We start from the raw sequence: 15,663 nt of genomic DNA on the forward strand, positions 1-15,663 counted from the left end.
CCCTTCCTATTTCTTATCATTTTAATTTTTCCAGTACTTCATGCATGTAGTTGTGTTTTGTATCTTAGCACAGCTGAAATTTGGTGTTCAGGTGGAATGTTTTTTCTTTCATTATCTGAAATATGACAGCAAGTTGTCTTCCTTCAAATAAACAGAGTTTGCACACTGTCATTTTCATATCCACTCCCTATCTTAACTAAAGAGGAAAGAGGCGGTGAAGAACTTAGTATGCCCTCACAGAGCCAGAGGTGTTAGATGAAGGTGCAGTTCAGTATTACAGCTAGGCTGATCAAATGGCTTGTTGCCACCTGTGACAAAAGTGCAGTCCTGCCGGTGCTCTCTTCCCTCCCTCTGCTGCAGTGCATGTTTGGTTTGTTTCCCTTGTTGCTGATTTGGCTACTGAAACATTTAAATAATAGTTAATCTGTATTATTTTAAAAGGACTGGGTTTTCAGCTGTATGGAAGTTTTTTGGCATGCTATGATATTACACACCAGTGCCGGCTGGCTGAAGTGCTGGGATCACAGTAGGGGAAAAAGAAAGTAGCAGCTGGCCTTACATCAGCTTGTCAGAAATGTCAGAGGCACGTGGACACTTGTGCTCTTTTCTTTTGCTTTTATTTATCTTCTGCTTTTTGCAGGTATCCGTCAGCTCCAGCTTATTCTTTTGAAGGTTGCCTTGATCTTGGGAATAGAGATCCATGTCAATGTGGAATTTCAAGGGCTTGTTTACCCTCCGGAGGATCAGGAGAATGAAAGCAAGTATCATTGAAATGGCCAGTAGAGAAAGGGGAAGTTATGGTAGGATACACAGACTCCTTAACTTATGACTTCAAGTCCTTACCTCATGCTCCATTAAAAAGAGTAATTATCAGTACACTTCGTGATTTTTCGTAGGATTTTTTTTCTAGTGACAAATCTGAATTAGTTACTGTATGAAACAAAATCACCTGAAGTACTACACCTAAGTAGACTAAGACATGGTAGGTCATAATTACTCCTAAAATACTTAAGCCTACTACACTTAGAAGAGACCTTTCTAAAACAACTCCTTTCCTTGCATTCACTAAAGATATTTTTGTCAGTGAATGATCCTTGTTTTGCTTCTTGTATCTTTGTGAAATCTGTTCTCTGATTGCCATGGATGATGGTGGCTTCGTTATTTGTTTGGCATCCTATTAATTGAATAGATAGTAGAGAAGTCATAAAGGTTGTAGTGATACTTACAGGTAATAGTCAGGGGGGTTTACCAGGGGTGTCTCTGATTCACATAGAGTGACTGTGCAAGTCAGCAATAGCCCTGTCAACAGCAGTACCTGTCCTGCAGTGTATCTTTACTGACAATGTGAAGAAGGGATTATGGATACTAAGAAGTGGTTCTGTGTTTTTGTCCTATTATAAATGCTGTTTATATTAACTTGGAGTTTGTTAACAGGAATAGGTTGGCGTGCATTGGTCCACCCAAAAACCCATCCAGTATCTGAGTATGAGTTTGAAGTAATCATTGGAGGGGATGGCAGGAGGAACACGTTGGAAGGTAACGGTGTATCCATAATTCACTTTGAAATAGAATTTATTCTTAAATTAGTTAGAAGAAAAATGGCCTTTACCATCCCAATCAAAATGTGGAGAGACATTTGACTAATGAAAGGGAGATGCAAAGCCCATTAAAAGTCCATCTGTATCAGGCATGTGGTTGTCTTTTTTCCTGTTCTTATCCCCTAGCAAAGGAATTACATGTTTTAACCTGGGTAATTTTGTCTTTATTTGAGTAGTGTTGTAGCTTTTACTTTTGAGAGTAGGAATTGAAGTGTTGAATATTGTTCTGTGTAGTAGAGAATTGTAATGTTTTTGGTGCAAGTTGCAATTTTTGGAAAAAAGGAGAGCTTTTTTGTTTTTTTCTGATGAAGCAATTGTTGCTTTCTCTGTGGAGGAGTTTTTAATTAACCAAATCCATTCCCTCTTTTTATTTTGTGAGGGCACTTGTCCTTGGCATGCTGAGCCTTCCCTGAAGGTGTGTTCTGTTTTTCAGCATTACTACTTTATCCTCCCCACAGGGTTTCGGCGAAAAGAATTCCGTGGTAAATTGGCAATTGCTATCACAGCTAACTTCATCAATCGTAACACCACAGCTGAAGCCAAAGTAGAAGAGATCAGCGGTGTGGCCTTCATATTCAACCAGAAGTTCTTCCAGGATTTGCGGGAAGCCACAGGTTTGCCAGCAATTGCCAGATTCCCAGTGAAAACTCTTTGGTTTTATTGTTGCAACTTTGTAACTTGGGTATCAAATGTAATCAATAAATGAACATTCTTGTGCAAGGAAACCAGTCATTGCTTTCTCTGAAATTTGACTTCCCATTTTTATGGCTGTTCTGTGCAGCTGTACAAAGCAGATGTGTGTCATTCAGATATGTGTCATTTTTGTTCAGGAGTGGTGGCCTTATTTCCCTGATAGTATTCAGGAAATCTGAACCCTAAATTGGAAAAGTCTGAATCTTGAGTTCAGCTTCTTGCACTCCACATCTGAATGCAAACTGTAATGACAGCTATATTTTAAAGAGGTAGCTATATACAGGTAAAATTGCTGGTTTTGGGGTTGTTGAAGATTCAGATTTTGAAGCCATCAAAAGCATGGGAGAAAGCTGCTTGGCATTCTCTCTTAGAGGCTTTCTAACGATGTACTTTCAATTCACTTTCTTCCAGTAGAGCTCTTGTGTTTTATGTAGCATGTAACTTGTCCCTTCACCACCGTGTCTTTTGTTCTGTCACAAGGTATTGACTTGGAGAACATTGTCTACTACAAAGATGATACGCACTACTTTGTCATGACTGCCAAAAAACAGAGCTTGCTGGAAAAAGGAGTGATACGGCATGTGGGTATTATCTTTTCCTATATTCTCTCTAAGATTTTTTGGAGCAATTTGCTTTCAGTATGCTGAAAGAAGGGAAAAATGCTGTTCTTCCACCATGTAGTGTTTTTATACAGGTGTATTTTAGAACAGAAATATGTGCTTAATGTGTGGTTAATGCCTGAAGTATTTTAAAACATCAGAAGAGTGTTACAAGACATATACTCTCCATTTTCTTTCTCTCTCTGTACATTTGGGGGTTTCATTCTTGTTAAGGTATGCTTAAACAGTATTTGATCATAGTTGAGCTTCCCTCATTTTATGGGAATGAACAAGCAGCAAGTGAAAAAAAAGTACTGGAAATTTACCTGTGTCTTATTCTGGTAGAAGCTGATTTAAAAGGAGTTTGGCTACAAACACATAAAGAAGGATTGGAGTCTTGTGCCTTTTGTCTAAAAAGTGTGTGATGAGAAATGCTTGTGAGTTTCTTAGCCCTTTCACAGTCAGAAATGCTTGCAAGATTGTTTTTGATTTACAGATTTTCCCTTGGAAGCATAAATATGGATAGAAATGAAAGAAATTAGAAGACAAACTTGTATCAGTGGATTTGTCAGCATTTTAATGCCAACTACTGTATATACCACCTTTAAAATAAACTTGTGGATTTGGCTATCTCACTTTACTTTTGTGGTTTTGGCAGGATTATGCTGACACAGAGTTGCTGCTCTCACGGGAGAATGTGGACCAGGAGGCTCTGCTAAACTATGCCAGAGAAGCAGCTGACTTCTCCACTAATCAGCAGCTGCCATCACTGGACTTCGCCATCAATCACTATGGTCAGCCAGATGTGGCCATGTTTGACTTCACGTGCATGTATGCATCAGAGAATGCAGCCCTGGTTCGAGAGCAGAATGGCCACCAGTTACTTGTGGCACTGGTTGGGGACAGTCTCTTAGAGGTTTGTGTTTTAAACTTATGTTTAACAGTAAATTGGAGTGTAAACACAAGCCATAGCACCTATGACTTGAAATATGTGTTGCCTGTAGGACAGTTACTGTAAGGGAAGCTGCTGTTTGAGGGAAGAGTGGAGTGTTGGGAAAACAGGATAATTAGGATGGTAATGTGCAAAGAAATGTGCAAAGATTGCTCTGAAGTTCTGTTTGTTTTATCTACTCCTCATTGGGATGATTAGGCTCTACAGAACTTACTGTAGACCTGTTAATAGGTTCCATTTTGTAGTTGGTAAAAAAGTACAGTCTTGAAGAGAAAGCTGTTAAGGCACTCCAGACTAGGAAGCGTTGGAAACAAAGGAATATGGGTTTTGTGGGGAGCTCATGGGCAGTTTGTCATACATCTGGCTTGTTCTAGCCCAGTGGGAGTAGACCTTTCAGCTAATTACTAAGCTATAGTTTCCCAGCAGATTACCATCTGAATATATTCTAGATATTTGTTTAAAACTTTCCCTAATTGATGCTTTTTCTTTTTCTGCCTTTTTTTTTTTTTTCTAAACTATAATATTAGCCATTTTGGCCAATGGGAACTGGAATAGCCAGGGGATTTTTGGCTGCAATGGACTCCGCTTGGATGGTACGAAGTTGGTCTCTTGGTGCTAGTCCTTTGGAAGTTCTCGCAGAGAGGTAATACAGCAAATCAGTACACTTTCAGTTGTAACCTAATCCTTCAACATCTCATCATTCATTTCAGTTTCTTCTAGTACAAATAGCTAGAATGGGAGATGGATTCTCACTATTTGTATGAGAATGGTTGTGGGTATAATTCAATTGAGGAAAAAATTTCCTAAGAAGGTGATAAACTGAAGTATGTTCATAGAGGAATAAGAAATGCTGCAGCTGTTCTTGGTTCTAGTTTTAAAAAGGATTAGCTGAAGAATCTTTTCTTGGTGCTTATTGGCATTGTGTGGAGGAAGTGAACCTGACTACTGTCACCATCGTTGCAATAGCAAACCAGATGAAGATAATAGGTGCCTTTAAAGTACCAGAGACAAAATTTTTATTCCATCTCCTATTATCTTATAAATATATTTAATGATGTTCTTCTAAGGAAGCTGTCACCTGCTTTTATTTCGTATTCTCCTAAATTGGTTGCTTTGTTTCATGTAAGCTAAACAACATCTTGTCTGTCTTTGGCGTATTGAGTTCTTGATGTTTTTGTCATCTTTGGTTGTGTGGTTTTTTTGGTGACCCAAAGTAATCTCTTAGAAATAAGAACTCGGGTAATTAAAAGGTAGGTTCGACTAGCTGTTGCTTTTACTTATTCTGTCTTAAACATAAGCAACTGCAGCTTCAGCATCAAGAACCACAGTATAATTTTAAGAATTGCAAAAATGGCACAACAGATATTTAAAACTCCATTTGTTTGAATTTAGAAAAAATGAAGGTAACATATTTGGAGCCAGACTTCTATGACCTTTCCATTAGATGTTTTAAGAGACAGCATTAAGATCTTCCCTGAGCCTTCTCTTCTGCATGCTGAACAAACCAAGCTCCCTTGGCCACTCCTCACAGGGAGAGTCCCCTTGGTGGCTATCTTCTTGAGTTGCTTCAGTGTCTAAATGTTCTTATCGTACTGGGGAACCCTTTCAGCTTACGCTTTTAATGTATTGTTTTCTTCCCCCCTTTTGATTTCTGGAGTTGTATTAAATTGCAGATCTTAATATATGGAATCTTTAGCTATCAGTGTCTGAAGTGATTGGATTTCTGATCTGAATGGTTATTTCTCCAGAATTCACTTAGCAGTGTTAGTAGTGATTCATGTCTTAAAACAAAACAAAAAACACAGACCTCCCCCAAACAAAGCAAAACCAAACACAAACAACCAAAACCACCACAAAACCTGAACCAAACCAATCAAGGCAAAACCAAAATATTTTTTTCCCTTTAATCTTGTTTTCCCAAGGGAAAGCATTTATAGGCTACTGCCTCAGACCACGCCTGAGAATGTGAGTAAAAACTTCAGCCATTACAGCATTGATCCTGCCACCCGGTATCCCAATATCAACGTCAACTTCTTGCGGCCCCAGCAGGTAACTGGATGAATGGTGCTTCTGAATGCTTGTAATCTGTGGTGTCTTTGCTTAAGTAAAGCTGTACTAATGTTTTGGGAACAGACCTGACGTTGCAGTGTAACGTGAAGGCAGTGAAAAGCGATCTGTCAGTCAAGAGTAGGCCTCTGTACTTAGTACAAACAAGTCCTGTTTTAGGAATTCTTGATTTTGAAAGCTTTAACCATGCTGTAGTGATACATTTGTGTTTGTGTGCATGTGCATTTTTTGGTGATAATCTAGTATAGCAGTCTGTCATTGCAATTGTATCCGCTGAGCAGCAGTCAGCTAGACTGTTCAACACTGATGAGCTGATCGTTGTTATTCTGGGGCTCTTGGACTGGAGATTTCTGTTGCATAATAATTGTCTTCCTCCTTTGGGATGGCTCCTTGTTCTCTAGCTCTTTCTGTATGGACCTTGGGTGCGTGGCATGTTGGTAATTTTTAATTATTTCTGACATTTTAGGTACGCCACTTGTATAATACAGGAGACTTGAAAGACATCCACCTGGAAATAGAGAACTTTGTAAACTCCAGGACACCAAAGCTGACTCGAAATGGTAGGCATAGCTACTGTTCTATTCCTTTTGGTATTCTGGAGCTGAATCAGTGCAGCAACCATAGAGCAGCAGGGCTGTAGGGTATTATTTAACCAGGCTCTTGCAGTTTAGAAATTGTATCCAGCAGTTGTTTCATCAACATTCTGGTTTTACAATCTTTCAAGTTTCCACAAACGTGTAAATATATTTTGTTTATCTAATTTCCCTTGCTTAATAATGTGGTTAAATTTCTAAGCATATTTGCTTATACAAGTATTTCTTTTCACCTCCTTTATCCTATAACAATGTCCTTACTTAGAGTGCAAAAGCCTACCTTGAATTCACTCTAACAGGAAACTCAGAATTCTTACAAACATTATAGAAGGTGTTTCTCATGCAGTCTTTCATATTCATGCTTTCCTCAATCTCATCTCTTAGCTTAACCAAATGAAGCTCACTTTGCTTGCATTATTCTGAAAGTTAGATGTCTTGTGATAAGCATTTCAGTATCTGTCTACTTGTCCTGTACCCTGAAGGCTATGTTGAACTTTTTCTTCTGCATACCTTGCCTTTGGATGCCCAGATAGTGTTTGGGGACTCTCAGAATAGTGCTTTGCTTCTAAGCCTCCCTTTCACTGCTGAATAGCTGTGTAGTCTTTTGATTTGTTCTTTGCCCTGCAATTGCATCCCTTTAGGCTGTAATCTCATCAGATCTTGCAGTAGGGCAAGGTCAAAACAGGTCAGTGCTTTTAAAGGAAAGCTTTCAAGAGAAAAGAAAAAGTTGCAGAAGTACATTTGTAGTTCTTCCATTAGAAATAATATATCTGGGCTTTAGAGAGCATTGTGCTACTGTATATACTTTTGATCATATTTAATAAGCCTTTGCGACTGCTTTATAATTCCTGGGGCTCTGTAACAAGGACTAGGGTGAAAAGCCTGGCAAGTTATAGCTTAGGTAGTTTTTAGCAAATTAAAAATTTTCTTGGATCTAAAATGAATATAAATACAGTCTTTTAAAAAAATTAGAATTCTGTCCTGTGTTGCCTATTGTAGAATGAGATTGTTTGCATGAAGGTTTTATTTGTTGATTAGTGGGGCTTGTTGTATTTAGAATTCCTGGAAAAGACATTGTGCGTTTCTACTTTAAAATGTGATTGATTTATTTTTACAGAGTCTGTAGCTCGCTCTAGTAAATTGCTCAGTTGGTGCCAGAGGCAGACTGATGGATATGCTGGTGTTAATGTGACAGATCTCACAATGTCATGGAAAAGTGGCCTAGCTTTGTGTGCCATTATCCACAGATACCGTCCAGACTTAATGTGAGTAGTAACTGTCTGTTTTGAATAACTGGGAAGGGCAGAACGTTAGTGATATTTAGAAGTAATTGTATGGAGACTGAGGCAATACATGGAGAAATAGATGGAAATGAATTCACTTAGGCTTGATAGAAACTAATGTGACTCACCAGCAGAGTGGAAGGTCATAATAGGATGGTGAATATCAAGATAAATGTGTTATCGTTTTCCCTTCTGGATGATTAGGCAGAATTAAGCTTCAAATTGATATTGACTGGAAAGCATTACTGACTGACAGCTTTTTCCTCTGTGAAGTTAGGTATAGTTCATAGTTTCTTGTGAAACTATGAGCTGCTGCTGTTTTTGGGAGTAGTGACCCACAGACTGGAAAGATATTGCTACTGTTTGTATGCTAGCATGCTGGTATTGGGTAAATGAGAGGAATCCTCTTCCATGATACATGGGGTAAAACAGTGCCCATATTCTAGAATGGGAAAACACTGGCTGGAAGAAGTAACAGTAGCAAAGACTCCGGTACTTTAATTAAAGTCTGAAATGGCTTCAATTTCCCAAGAGGACAGTAGAAAAAGTAAGCACTAGAGCTGTATTTAAACACATAATCCAATGTAAAGCATGTTGAAAAAGGATGTGGTTATTGCCTTCCATGTGCACTGAATTACTTCTCTATTGGTTTACTTGAGTTAACGTGAGCTATTCTTTTAGTAGCTATATAGCTTGCGGAGAGCTCAGGTAGCTTTTAAAATTATTTATGTAACTCTCTACAAGCTGTAGCTTTTTATATAGTTTTTATGCAGTTCTACAAGTTTTGGGAAAAGCCAGCAGATTGAAAATATGGATCTATCAAGAAAAAAGGGGGATAAAAGTGAAGACTTATATTCGTTCCAAGCACACAAAAGATTTAATGCAGGGGAAAATGCTACAGCTTTCCATTAAAGGAAGAAGTGAAGGTGTATTTCAGAGGTCTTTAAGGTAATAAGGTCTTTAAGAAGAAAAACCTGGGTTTGGAGAAGGAACAAAAAATGAAGAAAGAATTAATTTGAGCCAAAGTTCACCACAATTAAGTAGCATCAATTCTGCAATACAGAAAGATTGCTGGCAGATAAATTTGAGAGATCGGGGAGGGGGGAAGGAAATGGATCCCCAGATTCTTTTAGAGGTCTGGTTTCTACTTGATTCAGTGCATACCCTTTTTCTGTCCTTTGCAGAGACTTTGATTCTCTGGATGAGCACAATGTGGAGAAGAATAACCAGCTGGCCTTTGACATTGCTGAAAAAGAGTTTGGAATATGTCCCATTATGACTGGAAAGGAAATGGCATCTGTTGGAGAGCCAGATAAACTCTCGATGGTGATGTACCTCACACAGTTCTATGAGATGTTTAAAGACACCATCCCCTCCAGTGGTAAGGAGCTTGAGGCATGTCAGATTCAAAGATGGCTTCAGGGTGAACATGTGTGCTTCAGTTATCATGCTGCTTCTGCATGAGGTCATACTAGTCACTAATTTTACATTACAAGAAGAGGTGCTAATAAATATGATGTTAGCAGCATCAGGTGGAGAAAAAAGAGTTAATACAAAGAACATCCTCAAAAGTTCTAAACTTGCTTCAGCAATATTAGATAACTTTTCTGCTTTTTTGCTGTTCTTAGGGCTTCATCTGTCTTAGCTTATGTGAGATGCCTTGCTAGTAGTTGCTTAATAGGTAATTTCAAAACACTGGCTAAGTTTCATACCTCTTTACCATCCGTGAATGGTGAGACTAACTTCAGGCCAATGAGAAATGAAAGGTCTTTGATCAGAACAGAAAAATGTAATTGCCTGACACAAATCAGTATGGCCTACTTTTAAATATTAATAATGTTTCACAGCTTTACTATTGATGATCTTAGTTCAAGTATGTAATTCTGGTGGGGGAAAAAATGTTTTTAATAGCCTTTTAAAAATATAATATGTATCAGGTACTATTTCCAAAACTGAACTCTTTGTAAGAATACTGATGATCATGATGCTCTTTAAATATGAAAGTAAATAGGGTAAACAAACATAGTGTTTCTTCTGGATGGTTATAAACCCTGAAAGAAGAATGGATTTTGGCAAAACAAAAAAGCAGAGTAGCTGAGAAGGGTTGTAATTCTGGGCATTAAAATAATTTTGTACTAAGAATCTGTGAAAAGTGGTATGTTAAAAAAAATAATCAGCACGGCCTTCAGTTGTGTATTTAATAATAGCACCACAGAAAAGAATTTTTGGCATTCCCTTGTCCTGCCTTTTTTTGCTAACAGATAGTCTGGACTTGAATGCAGAAGAAAAAGCTGCCCTAATTGCCAGTACCAAATCGCCTATCTCTTTTCTCAGTAAACTGGGACAAAGCATCTCTCGAAAACGCACTCCAAAGGTAACCGTACCACAGTCTTGATACCACTTGTGTCTATTAGGCTGCTGTCCAAGTAAGTGGTATCAGAAGTGCACGTATAAGTGTGTATTTACTGTGTGTTTACAAGAGGCCACGTGTTCATCAGCTTTCGGTATGTTGCAACACACAACATTTTTAACTGCAGAATCACATCTGTAGTATGTATTCTTAATTAGTGGTATGTTTCAGTCTTAAAATCCCAGCCTTGTTATGGTATTTGGGAATATATTTTGTGTTGGAACATAACTTGTTACTCAGTTCCCAATTAGTTGAAAGTGTTGAAGAACGTACAGTTTTAAGGTAAGAATCTCTTAATGCAGATCAGGATAAAACCCTATTCTGAAACAGAGAATTAATCAGTTGTATTGAAAAGCTTATTTAAGCATATTGATGACATTTGTCTCAGGCCAGAAAGGTATAAGAGTCTTTATCTTTGGTGTTTGCTTATTTCTTTTTCCATTTTCAGGACAAAAAAGAAAAAGAACTGGATGGTGCAGGAAAGAGGAGAAAAACCAGCCAATCTGAGGATGTAAGTATTACAATGAAGAAGGTGTCAGGGAAGAGAACATATGGTAGGTTCTTTTTCCTACTTCAGTCCTTTCATTTTGTATCTCCAGACAGGGTTTATATAAGATTTTTTTTTTTAAATAAAAATTAATTCTTCAGCTGTTATGCTTTGTCATATCTGTAAATATTTGACTGATGCTTATGAAAGAATAGTACATAACAACTGAAATGTTGCAGTTCCTTCATATTCTGTTTTTACTGCAGTTTATTTTGGTTTGATGAGAGGACACCAAGAATAAACCTTTCATTTAGTAAAGTAAAGCGGTATAGAGAGAAGCTTCATTCATATTTAAACTTTAGCCATGGTTAGTGCGAAAAGCAAATATGTCTAGTATGCCCCATAAGTCAGTCCTTTAGTTGAAACGTTTATAGCCAAATAGCTATAAATGAGTTAAAATTTAGTGTTTTGAGATGTCACCGAAGGTTTAGAGATACGCCTTTGCTTTATGTCAAGGGATTCATGGGAGTGTTTCAGCTGTGTTCTCTTTGGTTGGTAAGTGTATCAAATAAGGTTGAAAAGGTAAGGAAATTTTAACAGAACTTTTGATGACATGCCAAAAGAAACGGAAATGTGAGCTTTCAAGTGCAGACTAATAGATTTGTTTTCCACGTAGAGAGGAAAAGGTGATCTGGTTATATCTTTTGATACCACTGATTGTTAGGAGGACATACCACGGAGCTACAGAGAAGAAAGGCCCACACTGGTGAGCGCCCTGACGGAGAGGAGAATTGACGCTGCCATTGGGAATCAGAACAAAGTCAAGTCTATGGCAACCCAGCTACTGGCCAAGTTTGAGGAGAACGCACCAGTGCAGTCCTCAAGCTTACGAAGACAGGTAGGAATTGAGGAGGAAAATAATGAATAATAAGATGCATTCCTTGAGACTGGATGCTAGTGGCACTTCTCTGCTTCAAAGGCTTTCCTAGGGAAGCGTGAAGCTTTCTCAAAAAAGAAAAAGATAAAATTTAGGAGTATGGTCTGGAGAAGAACTTCCTTATAAGTCTATTTCTCTGTTATTGCCTGTCTTATGTAAGTTTTTTCACAAGCAGTTAGGTTTCTTTTATAACTACTATTGCCATTTAAAAGCTTTCTAGAAACATTCCACTCCCAGTGTTTAAGAATGATCATTTAATTTGATGTGAACTTTGTCATGCCATATCACATCTGTTTGTTCTTGTGAACTGTGGTTAAGTTTTGCATGTGCATGTAAATGCAGCAGGTAAATGCCTGGGAGATTCTTTGCAATCAGGATATTTCTGTAATTCGAAGTGATGCTTCTGGATAACTGCTGGTTATTCAGGATGGTATCTTGACTATTGCAACTGCAGGGTAGTTATCTTCAAAGTTAGATTGAGTCACTTCAAGCTACTGCCAGCAGTGCAGTGTCAGCCGTATAAGGCTCAGTATGGTTTGAAGACCTGAGTTCTTGCTCTGCTGCTTGGTTTGTCTTCATAGCTTGTGCCAGGCTCTGTGCTGCCATGGCCAGACTGCGTGGGACCTGACCTTGCTACTTTAAAGCTCGGTCAAGTATGTCTGCGCTACACTGCACATCAGTGTTAGCAATACAACACAACCATAGAATGGTGGTGCTTCTCCTACTCTTTATCAGTCGGATGTTTCTCAGCTACTACATATGGCTGGAATAACCAGGCTGATTTGAAGAAACAACAAAGATAAAGAGAAGGAACAAAAATATGTGTGGTTTCCCATTTTTGCTTTTTTTCTTAATATTTTAGTTGCTAAATAAATTCTCCCCTACCCTTTTTTTTTCTTTAATGTTTGTCTGTCTTACTCTGTATCCCACTCCTTTGGCTTTTTTTGAGTTTCCTTTACTGTTTTATCTTTCCTCCTTGGTCCCATTTTCCCTACAACCTGCATGCAGCAACCTGTCCTGCCTTATCAAGAACGTGTTCACAACCAGCCATCCAGCAGACGAGAGCAGGGCCGTCTTGCTCCCATACCCCAGTGGAAACAGGTAAAGAAACCGATTATGAATACTGCACATTGCCTGCACCCAACACCAGCTATCACTGTCCTGTTTTTAAACCAGTCTTTCTCCAGCACCTTTTGTGAGTCTTATTTAAAATAATTTAGCTTTTGGTTAATAAGATCAACATCACTCTTTGGTAATGGTGCATGGCTTAATATTTCAAAAGCACTTAGGAAAATTTTCCCTGCCCTCTTCTCATAGTTCCAGCTTCCTTAGGGTTTCAGTGGATGTTTTAGCAGAAAACTTGCCTGTAAAATATCTAGATTTTTCTGTGTTTTCTTATATTTGAAACATAAGCTATTATAACAACCAATAAGGTAAAAGGTCTTATGTCACCTATGATGTTAAAGCTTTTCCTTGATATAAATAGGAAAATTGGTTATTAGGTTTGCTGTTCACATGTCAAGTCTTGTGTTCTACAGTTACAGAAGACTTCACTGTGGTTTCCATTTCTCTTTGACAAATGTAACTTTCCTTGCCAACTTCTCACATACATTGCATTGCAGATGCCTCTATTGCTGTAAATTAAGGAAATTTTAGGTTTGCTGCCACAGAGGGTTTCAGACTAGCAGAAAAATCATCAGGTATCAGATTTTATTCTCTCTCTTGTTTTGGCCTATTGTCATAGCCAGTGTTTTTATTTCAGCCGCGCACTTTCAGCAGCTAAGGCTTGTGACGGACAGTTTTTTCAGGCAGATAGGGATACTTACCTCATTGGCTTACTCTGCTTCGACTGTTTCCCTGTGCAAATGGCCTCCTCTTGCTTTTGAGAGTCCTGAGAAGTACTTTTCTGACAGCCATAATTTGGAGAAAAATCTGCTTCTTTCTGGTTGCAGTTTAATCAGAGCAAACTTTGGAGTCAAGAGGAAGAAGGTGACACTAGTTTGGAAATTCACTGTTCTGTATGATTAAGGATTCATGGTGATATTCATGTTTGAAGCATTCAACAATTCTGCATGTCATGACTTGTTACCATGATCTGGAAGTTTTATTTCCAAGGAAGAAAACCCAAGCCAGAAGAATTGTTGTCAGTTGGACTGTCAAGAGAGTCTTAAAAATGACAGCATTATGGTTAGGTTTCCTGACTCAGTATTTGCTCTTCTGTCATACGAAAATCTTCTTTATAGGTGGATGAGCACTTTCAGATGGATGCGCATCTTCCATGATTAATGCAAATTTTGTCTTTTAAGAATACTTCCTACGTAAAGGGGGAGTACCCAAAGATCTGATACAGAAGAACATAATATGGCTGTACAGTATTAAGTCAGTTGATGACCATTGCTAATCTTTCCCCACAAAAAAAAGGAAAACTGGATTGTGTTGGTTGTCTTTCCCAGCTAAGAAGGATGAAGTTTTGTATTTTAGCACTTGGAAAAGATCATAACCCTGCAGCCTTGAGTTTTCTGTTTGAATCTGCTGCTGAAACTTTGTGACAGCTTTATAATTAGTCTTTATGGTGAAACACAAGTTCTCACTGTCATCCTTTTGTGATAGATCAAAAAAAACGGACAACCTTTTGTTTCCTGCTCTTACGATGAGGATTTCCTCCTCACCAAAGAGCGGTTTGTTCTTGTGTTTGTTCTTTGCTTATACCTGAATTACACAATTAAAAAAAAGTGGGGTGGTGGTAGTGGATGTCCCTCTACATTGGTAGAATATCCATATAGGCAGCAATGTAGGGCAGATCTGAGGAAAATCTTTTTGTCGCAGTGGTACTTTCAAGGACTTAAATTATTTTATTCAACACTGACAGTGATTGCCTCGTATGGATGGTTTTCCTCTCAGGATTACACATGGAGATGATCTTTCCTTGTTAAGCTTTACTGCATGAACAGAAGGTGATTGGTTTTTCAGTCCAGGTTTCTTGCTGGATTTGCAGTGCTCTTCATTGAATAACTGAAATGGAGAAGAACAAAATTGGGTTTCCAGGATTCAAAATCTGCAGGATGCAGTAGGATCAAAGAAACAATTGACACAGTCCCTATTCTGAAGGTTCCTTATTACTTGCCTGCTGAAGTGAAGAACATCAGTTGTCTTCATTCAGAAGCCATGGGTGTATATAGAACCATTTAATCTCAACAGATCAGAGATCTGGCTCAGACTTGAGCCAATCAGTCAGCTTTGCCAAATTTGTACAGAAATCCATTTTGCAGGAAGTTGTTGAAGCAGTGCTTCATCAGGCTGAGGCTGCTGTGATTCCTCATTCTGGTTGCTTAGGCATGCAGAATCTGGTAGCTGTGCGACTGTACCTTTCTACAGTTCTGAATTGGCTTTCTACAATGACATTGGGCACTCTAGCTACAAAGCTATTTCCTGGGCCACAGATTTTCAACAGTGGAGTTGGCGCTGGCTACCAGTGCATGTTACTGGAGATGTTATAAAGGAGTAGTATTGCTCCTGACAATTTAGGGAGACAGCTCAAAAGAGTTGTTCATGAAGCTATGGGAAAGGGTTCTCTTGTGTGGTATGAGAGTTATGAGCAAAAACTTCTGTCAGTGACTGTGCATAAGATATATCACATAGCAAATACATTCTGTGGGAGTCCTTTGAAGAGGAGCAAAGCAGTTCCTAAGGGAACAAAGTGGTGATGTGTTATTGGAGGGGAAACCACAGGTTGCCTAATGTTCTTGCCAGTAGGCAGAATTAAGTTGAGATCCTCAGCTGGGAGAAGGGCAATTTCACATCTTGTGGCTGATAGGTTTGGTCCTTCCTGCATCTTGAAAACTGTGTGGAAGAGGAAGGTATACTGTAAAAGCATAAGAGTGATTGCAGGAGGGAAACCACACAGTTGCAAAGGATGTGGTATAGGTTGGACCCCCGGTTTTGATGGAAAAATTATATCTCCCTAGGGCTGTTGCCTGCCAGTGTCTGTCAGATGGAATTCCTTAGCTGTACTTACTTTTCAGTTTAGATCTAGAATCTTGCTTT

At 38.6% G+C, this 15,663-nt stretch overlaps 1 protein-coding gene across 27 annotated transcripts in view; it reads left to right on the forward strand.

The window, feature by feature from the left end:
• The window catches only part of MICAL3 (microtubule associated monooxygenase, calponin and LIM domain containing 3), a 183,882-nt gene that overhangs the window by 83,221 nt on the left and 84,998 nt on the right, over positions 1–15,663 (forward strand). For 22 of the 27 annotated variants that reach the window (XR_009741767.1, XM_061444685.1, XM_061444687.1 and 19 more), the window contains exons 4-17: positions 641–757; positions 1,435–1,536; positions 2,057–2,212; positions 2,772–2,872; positions 3,549–3,806; positions 4,370–4,485; positions 5,765–5,891; positions 6,376–6,469; positions 7,620–7,767; positions 8,970–9,166; positions 10,047–10,159; positions 10,644–10,706; positions 11,407–11,580; positions 12,628–12,720. Coding sequence is in view for 25 of the 27 variants with exons in the window: in XM_061444685.1 (XP_061300669.1) it covers positions 641–757; positions 1,435–1,536; positions 2,057–2,212; positions 2,772–2,872; positions 3,549–3,806; positions 4,370–4,485; positions 5,765–5,891; positions 6,376–6,469; positions 7,620–7,767; positions 8,970–9,166; positions 10,047–10,159; positions 10,644–10,706; positions 11,407–11,580; positions 12,628–12,720 (1,859 nt within the window). In the remaining 2 variants the exon portion in view is untranslated. Of the gene's footprint in view, positions 1–640; positions 758–1,434; positions 1,537–2,056; positions 2,213–2,771; positions 2,873–3,548; positions 3,807–4,369; positions 4,486–5,764; positions 5,892–6,375; positions 6,470–7,619; positions 7,768–8,969; positions 9,167–10,046; positions 10,161–10,643; positions 10,707–11,406; positions 11,581–12,627; positions 12,721–15,663 lie in introns of those variants that run through there. The other 5 variants (XM_061444704.1, XM_061444710.1, XM_061444705.1 and 2 more) reach the window with 2 other exon arrangements.

This window comes from Pezoporus flaviventris, unplaced genomic scaffold, assembly GCF_033815535.1.
Source record: "Pezoporus flaviventris isolate CSIRO_AGI_PZ_B2104156 unplaced genomic scaffold, CSIRO_AGI_Pfla_v1 ptg000002l, whole genome shotgun sequence".
Taxonomy (NCBI): domain Eukaryota; kingdom Metazoa; phylum Chordata; class Aves; order Psittaciformes; family Psittacidae; genus Pezoporus; species Pezoporus flaviventris.